Genomic DNA, 8591 nt, shown 5'->3' on the forward strand with positions numbered 1-8591 from the left:
AAAAGTAAGGCTATAGCAAGGCATTTTTTTTGAAAATTTCAAAAAAAAAAAAAATTTGAGTTAGGACCATCATTAGACCCTAAAAACTACTGCAAATATAATGCACATACTTAAACAGGGCTTAAAAAGCAGTAAGGCACAAAAAAATGACAAAAAACTAAAATCACCCAAAATAAAAAGTAAGGCTATAGCAAGGCATTTTTTTTGAAAATTTAAAAAAAAAAAAAATTTGAGTTAGGACCATCATTAGACCCTAAAAACTACTACAAATATAATGCACATACTTAAACAGGGCTAAGAAAGCAGTAAGGCACAAAAAATGACAAAAAACTAAAATCACCCAAAATAAAAAGTAAGGCTATAGCAAGGCATTTTTTTTTTGAAAATTAAAAAAAAAAAAAAATTTGAGTTAGGACCATCATTAGACCCTAAAAACTACTACAAATATAATGCACATACTTAAACAGGGCTAAGAAAGCTATAAGGCACAAAAAATGACAAAAAACTAAAATCACCCAAAATCAAAAGTAAGGCTATAGCAAGGCATTTTTTTGAAAATTGAAAAAAAAAAAAAAAAGTGAGTTAAGACCATCATTAGACCATAAAAACTACTGAAAATATAATGCACATACTTAAACATGGCGAAAAGGCAGTAAAGCACAAAAAAATGACAAAAAACAAAAATCATCCAAAATCAGAGGTAAGGCTATAGTAGGGCATAGAAAAAGGGGAAAAAATTTCAAAAAATACCAAAAAATGGAGATAAGGCTATATATAGTAAGACATAAAAAAGGACGAAAAACAAAAATCATCCAAAATCAGAGGTAAGGCTACAGTAAGGCATAAAAAAGGGGGACAATTTCAAACACCAAAAAATGAAAGTAAGGCTATAGTCAGGCATAAAAAGGGGGGGAAAATTTAAAACACTAAAAAATCAGAGGTAAGGCTACAGTAAGGCATAAAAAAAGGCCAAAAAAATTTCAAACACCTCACAACAGAGGTAAGGCTATAGTAAGGCATAAAAAAGGGCGAAAAAATTTCAAACACCAAAAAATGATGGTAAGGTTATAGTAAGACATAAAATAGATCGAAAAAATTTCAAACAAATTTCAACGGAGTTAAGCCTTTAGTAAGGTATAATTTAAGTTCTGTTTTTAAATAATCAGACTTTTTCTTTCTCAGATGTTATTGCCAATTGTGTGCATTTGTTTTTTTTGGAGTAATTTGGTGTTGCAAAATGTTCACTTTAATTTTAAGATTATGGCTCCCTCTCGGTATTGAGCGCTGGTGATCTTTTTTTCCAAAATAAATACCACATACAAGGTGTTGGTAATGTAATAATCTTTTTTTAATGTGGGGAAAAAGCACAACAGAACAGACAAACAATAAAAAGCATCATACTGTAAATACTTGTGAAATATTAACAAACAAAAAAAACCAAAAAGAAATGACACCGACAGCCGAATGTGCCCCAATTTACAGTTTTCTTTCCATTGTGCTTTTATTTTGACAGTTTCTCGTAAGAAACAAAAAATAATGCCAAAGGCAGTTGAGCTGTTACTGTATACAGTTAAAAGTGTATCATACAATTACAAGGTTTTTTTGCATTCTTAAACAAAAGAAAGGCGTTTGTGGGACAATAAACACAGCAAATGTACCTTTATAAAGTATAAGAGAGATCATAACAAAGCTCTCTCTAGATTTTGACACAAACGGGCAGAAAAGGGTGTGATAATAATAACACAACACATGTAGTTTAATCTCATTAAGACATGTTAGTATGAGTGTGTGCTCTTATCTGACATGCTAGGAAAACTATGGAAGTAATAACTTGTCTTTGGTGGCTCAGGTTTGGCAGCTTCTCATCAGAGGAACAGGAAATAGACAAAAACCATGTAGATGAAAGTACCACAATTATAAACCAAATACTGAAAATCCATAAAATGTATTTATAATAAGTTATTAGAAGTCCTCAAACAACAGTCCATTACTGTCATGTGCCTTTGTTAAACATATAGGAAATGTTTGCCATATGAATTTTCAGATTGAAAACTAAAATAATGTATTTTTCAGGCATTAGAGTACTGAATGAATGAATGAATGAATGAATGAATGAATGAATGAATGTGACTATATCAGAATGAAAGTTGCTTCTTCTCTCTATCTGAAGTATATTATCAATGACTGCTGATACATTTGGTTGACATTCACGAGATTTTAATTAATCCCAGCCAACAAGGAAATATTTAATGCATCATTTGTGCTTAAATGTTTTCTAACGAAATACACTGCGTTTCAGCAGGACCACAGTGCACACAAGACTTATTGCCAAAAAAAAAGCAGAGAATCTCAGTAAATTAAGCCCCTCCTCTCTCTGCTCCAGTGAATGGCAGCTTTGTTTCATCCGTCACGATCAATTAAACCCTCCTCCCGTGCACAAGCATCATGACAGAGAAATAGAAAAGCGCGGCCCCCTCCTGTGGCCCCCACAGACCATGGACCAGATTCCAGTCCTTTCCCAAAAACCCAAATGCCAAATCTCGGGTGCTTCCGGTTTGTGGGCAACAGATTACTTTGACTTGGCTTTTGGTTTGGCTGCAGGTGCAGGTGCAGCTACAAGTGCAGACTTTACTGTGGGTGCAGCAGCAGCAGGAGGAGGAGGAGGAGGAGGGGGGGGTCTCACAGACTCATACAGTCTGATGAACCTGCAAGCACACATTCACACAAGTCACCTATAGGTACAAAGCATGTCCATGTGCTGAAAAACATGCTGCAAAAGGAATGCCACTCACATGTTTTTGATTTTCTTTATAGAAGCTTTGACCGCTCGGACCATCCTTCTAATGCGAACCTGTGGACCAATCAGAGCAGCTGTTTCTATGTTTCTAAGGCTTGGGAGTCATGGATTGTTTTTCAGAGAATTTACACTTTTTGTTCCTTCTATTCATACTTTATATAGTAAATATGTTTAAAAGTTAAATGAAACTCACCTGCTGCTTTTTGTACAACAGTGGGAGGGAGAACACCGCTATCACCGCTGTAATGCAGAGAAAAACAGTAGCTGTTTCTGTTTGCTTTTTGCTGATGGATACAGAAATCAAACATAACATTATGACCACTCTCAGGTCAGGTGATTGACATGAATTATCTCCTAAACACAGCACCTGTTAGTGGATAGGATGTACGCTGTCCACCATGAAATAATTCTGAATGTGTGATTTATATCTACTGTATATTTGATTTGATTTGATTGTAGATTCGATCTAACCTTTGTGTGTTGTTCATGATCCTCACCCTTAACCCTACCTAACCCCTCTAGATCTCTCCTCCTAACCCAAAAAATGCCAACATAGCTCCAAAAGTGTCATATTTTAGTGAACGACACTTAATGACAGCCTTCATGGCACCGTATTCATGCTAATAACAGGTGTCATGTCATAATAATGACAGCGTAATGTCAGTTTTGCGTATAAAACCTCAAGTTAAGTATTACCAAACTTTCCACCAAACTGTTGATTTTGTGCATTCCTGTTATAAACACAATAGTAGACAGGTCGTCCCGATAGTGTGGCAGATTGGTGTGTTTGTTCTGGAGTTACATGCTCTTGTTCAAGTAAATGCGTTACAAAACTCTTCATTAAATCAACATGTCTCCTGGGAGTGAAAGTGTGACTTTGGAACAGACGGCTGAATACGAGGTGAAGCCAAGCCTATTTTTCACATTTCAAAGGTGATGAAATAAAGTGCAAGTGCTCTAGGTTGTGTAGTTCCTGCCACATTGAACTGCTCCGGCACATCATCAAACATTCAGAGATCCTTGTTTTTAGGAAGAAGTGGTGTTGGGTTGTCCAGATGGTCAGATCATGTTTGGAAGTGAGAAAAAAAAAGGACAACAGACAGTTTGTCTGCACCACAAATGTAAAACTCACCAGTTATAATCAGGGTCAGCCCATTGGTTAGGATGCCCACATAGGTCAGCATGTACAGAAGAATGATGAACTGATAGGAAAGCACAGAAGATATTGTAATGATAGTTCATACTGATGATGATACTGATGATTTTAAATGATGTTCTTATTGATTTTAAGCTGTTGAATGTTTTCTGTTGCACTTTTTGATCATGTAAAGCACATTGAGTTGCCTTGTGTATGAAATGCGCTTTACACATACATTTTCCTTGCCCTGCCTAGATAGATAGAGAGATAGAGATAGATAGAAGTCCATTATCTACGTGCAATTTGGTTAGTTACAGTTCCTTTTAAATGATCAAATATATTCTAGGTAATTTATTACATTTCTACACCCAACATTTACTGAGTAAATTATTATTTTCTTGTTTTAAAATGATCAATTTACATTGTGAAACTACAAAAAATGAAATGACCAGCCAACAATCAAATGCATAGCTGACCAACCAGATTAAACGTAATGCACGGCACCAAACTAGCATTGAATGCCGGTTATTTTGAATTGTATTCACTGGTGTTATTTTATTCAAAAAATAATTTGTTTTATACACATGCCGTTGTGAAAATACATGAGATGTGCACTGTAGACAATAAACGTGGGGGTGAAAGTAACTAGTAACTTTTACGTTGAGAACTATTTAATTGAGCTACTTTTTACTTGTGCCTGAGTACAATTTCAATCAAGTAACAGTAGTACGATATATCAGTACTCTTGACGCCACTTCTGGCTACAACATAGAAACCTGCACCATCAGTGAATAACTGACTGTTATTATCACAAGCTCAGACGCTAACAGCTATTTCTGCTATCAAACAGGAAGTTGAACCCATAATCCTATTCGTCAGTTGTAATCTTAGCAACAAAGTAAACACTGATGTTTTGAATCAGTCTCTGTTTTTCTATCTCTCTCACACCTTGGTTGAGTCGACCATGCTCTCAATGAAAAGGAGACGTTTGAACTCTGTGACTGCGAACGCAACCAGTAGCACCACCTCCTCCACCAGCATCACCGTCTCCTTGTTGGTCAGAGAGCTGTCATAATCCAGACACGACCTGAGGGCAGTCCCTTAGTGAGTAACAGAGCAGAACGTGTCTTTTATAAGACATTGCATTCATGCTGGTGAACTCACTGAAAAGGATGGACTCCTGGATTCCAGCGCAGAAGCTCCAGTAGCTTATAGTAGAGTCGGAGAGGGAAAGTGACACACATGGCACCCAGACAGATGTGGGACAGCAGAGTAACGGCACTGATCTGGAAGAGGCTTGCCAGTCCGATCACCAGCCCAGTAAACACCACACCTGTCTTCATCAAGTTGCGCCAGTACAGCAGATCCACAACTGGAAGATGTGGTAAACACTGGTTGGTAACAGGAAATGGTAGAATACACACTTAGGCCAGTGGTTCTCAAACTTCTTTACCTCAAGTACCCCCTTTCTCTTATTTCTGAATCCAAGTACCTCCTTTGTCCGACTGTATTTTGCTCAGAATATTATAGAAAAACAACAACTATAGAACATAATGATGTAATAAATGAGTAATAACACACATTTTAAAGAATCTCATTTAGTAAATTAACAGTATTTAGTGCCCCTGAATAGATTTATTTCTAGTATTTTGTTCTAATCAAGATCATTTCCATCATCATTATATTTTTTAACTAAAAATGAACATTATAAAACCCCATATCCTTAACAAAGTGTCTATTTGTACGTTTGCCGTACAGAAAATCCCCGGTGCTATTGGTACAGTTACCGAAGTACAAGTACGTCGCGTTTTAGGATTAGGGTTAGGATTAGGTTATAGCCCAATATTGCAACAATTTTTAGGGTTAGAGTTAGGTTTAGGTTTAGGGTAAAGTTTAGTCTTAGTCACCTGACCTAAACCTACCAATGACTGACCTATCACGTGACCTAAACAGGCCAAATAGGGGCGCTGCGTATGGATAGAATGTCGATATATTGATACGGCAACTGTACGGATAGCCACTGCCTATTTCTAATGTTTTCATTTGTTAATTTTCCTCTCTCTCTCTCTCTCTCTCTCTCTCTCTCTCTCTCTCTCTCTCTATCTCTCTCTCTCTCTCTCTCTCTCTCTCTCTCTCTCTCTCTCTCTCTCTCTCTCTCTCTCTCTCTCTCTCTCTCTCTCTCTCTCTCAAATACTCCCTTGAGTGCCATTGCGTACCCCCATTTGAGAAAGTTAGGCTACTGGTAATGTGCACGTCACAGAGAGGAAAGTTTCCCTCTTTCTTGATAAAGAAGGATGAATAATGGGAATTCGAATGACTGTTGGAACAAACTGAGCACCATGTAAATAATGTTTAGAAAGAAAATACTCCTTTTTTGAAAATCTTACATTAAACTTAATGAACGAAAGTCAACACGTCATTCTTCCATGTAGCCTGTTCATGCAGAAGCAACAATAAAGTGACGAGTGACAAGTCCGCGCTCCCCAACGTTAAACAGAAAACTGACAGGATTAATTCGTACATGTGTCATTTCAGAGCAGAAATGTCTGCTTTGATGCTATAGTGACACAATGTGTGTGACTCATGCTGCTTTATGTACATGTGAGAGTTAGCTTGTTGTTCTACTGATCAGCCATACGACATACAGGTGTGTATTGCATCATTAGACACAAATGTGGATTAAAATACAGTAAAAGTGACACCAAAGATGAAAAGACTCCAAGCATTACAGTTACGTATATGTAACTGATATTAGGTTTTTTAAACTGCATTTTACTAAATACAGCAGAGCCAAAAGTTAAAGCTATCAAAATAATAATGAAATACACTTAATGATATAGATATATGTATATATAAGCAAGGAATATCTGTGTGTCTGTGTGTCTGTAGCTCATATATCTCTGCTGTTCAGGGACAGACAGAGCTGATACTTGCAACATGGCTGCAGCTTGGTTCAAAGGTGTGCAACCTCAGATTTCTTTTGAACTGCAATGGTACAGTTAATTATTAATTTAATAAAAACCATCGTGTAGACGACAGACAGGTAGCAAGACATGTATGTATAATAGTATAATAAAAATTTGCTACATGAGTAAAATAAAACAAAAATCCAAACAATATTTATACAAAAAGTATGCAAAACGACAACAGAAATGAACAAAAATATAAAAACATTACAGAAAAATACACCAAACGACAAAAATATTAAAATGACAACAAAAATATTTATCATGCACATGACCCATAGAATTAAACCAGGGAAATCGCACACACTATTTTACTTTGCACCCACATATATACCATATCAGAGTATTTACACCTCTTTGTACATCCAACCTTCAAACACATACTCATTTGTTCATAATTGACAACTCTACTTAAGCCCCCACTATATGAATACATACTTCCGAGGGGCACTGTACTAGTAATTATAAAGAATTACAGAAACCTATTGAAGTATAATTAGAAAGAAGAATCTTTAAGATCATAGAAGTGTTTAGATTGCGTTCCATCATCATGACCTGATTCAAAACTTTGTTTTTCTGTTTTCAGTGGAATGTGAACAACCATATGACAAAAAGCTATAATAGCTGAATAAATTAACATTTAACATTTTTCAGCCCAATTTTCATGAATTCTTTAAAATTCAGATTAACAATAGTATAATAAATTTTTTTCGCAATAAAATTTAGTTTAAGTCTCAGTCAGCAAAAGTTTATATTATTAAAATAAACTTCCCAAAGTAAAGTAGCTATATACAGAGACAGACATTAGACACACATATTCTAGATAACCAGGTAAATCATTTATAATAGCAGGTAATACATACACTAAACACATTTTTTAGTTTATCTGTCTGGTTTGTTTGGATGTGAACAGAAGAACCATAACAGTAAAGCAGCGGATCATTTAGTGCTGACACAACTCAAAGACCTTCCATAAATAATATATAATACATAATCATAACCTGACTCTGGGTGGATGACAGGTCTGCTTAACACATAAATCCTGAAGAGTTAAACAAACCAAACTTCAATCAACAAACACTTCTCATCTCGCTCAGTGAGGGACATGCCCCGGCTGCTCCTCCTGTCTCTATTCTGTATTCACCGTAGCATTGCAGCACGTGGGAACTGATCAATCATGTTAGTCCTACACCTGACAGCTGGAGTCAGAACAGTCCCAACCTGCTCTGATCCACTTTGCTCACATTTCCTTACGTTTGTTTGCCATTTCTGCGTCGCTCCAGCCTGCTCTTCCTCTCTTCCTTCCTTGCGTCTTCACTCTCGGTTGCACCCAGAGCTTTTTTTGGCGACCCTCGCACAGTCAGCAGAATAAGGCTTGGCTGGCCTAATTTTATCCTGTATTGGATACACCCTGCTTGGATTCACACACACACACACACACAGATTGGGAACCTGAGCCATCAGCAAAGAACCGCTTTCACAGACTGGAGCTTCCTGGACTCATTGGCAGCATAGAGGCCTTCACATGCAGCCATGCTAGTGATATATATTTGTCACTAATGAGGAATGAGACTGGCAGCTGTCAGAACCAGATGTTTCCTGTAGCACTTACAATAAACTAATGAAGCCTGTTCAACAGCTGGAAGCACAACAAACTCTGACAAGTGAACTTAAATAAACCTTTTCACTG

The 8591-nt window shown here is 36.7% G+C and overlaps 1 protein-coding gene across 1 annotated transcript; it reads right to left on the reverse strand.

The window, feature by feature from the left end:
- Nucleotides 1-1474: 1474 nt before the first annotated feature.
- rtn2b (reticulon 2b) lies at nt 1475-8248 on the reverse strand. Its single transcript, XM_028466986.1, has 7 exons — nt 8156-8248; nt 5100-5307; nt 4884-5022; nt 3930-3999; nt 2991-3037; nt 2793-2851; nt 1475-2705 (listed from the first exon to the last, which is right to left on the reverse strand). Exons 1-7 carry the CDS (start codon nt 8166-8168, stop codon nt 2570-2572), a joined length of 672 nt encoding a protein of 223 aa, XP_028322787.1. The 5' UTR covers nt 8169-8248; the 3' UTR covers nt 1475-2569.
- Nucleotides 8249-8591: the final 343 nt, after the last annotated feature.

The sequence above is a fragment of the Gouania willdenowi genome, chromosome 14, assembly GCF_900634775.1.
Source record: "Gouania willdenowi chromosome 14, fGouWil2.1, whole genome shotgun sequence".
Taxonomy (NCBI): domain Eukaryota; kingdom Metazoa; phylum Chordata; class Actinopteri; order Blenniiformes; family Gobiesocidae; genus Gouania; species Gouania willdenowi.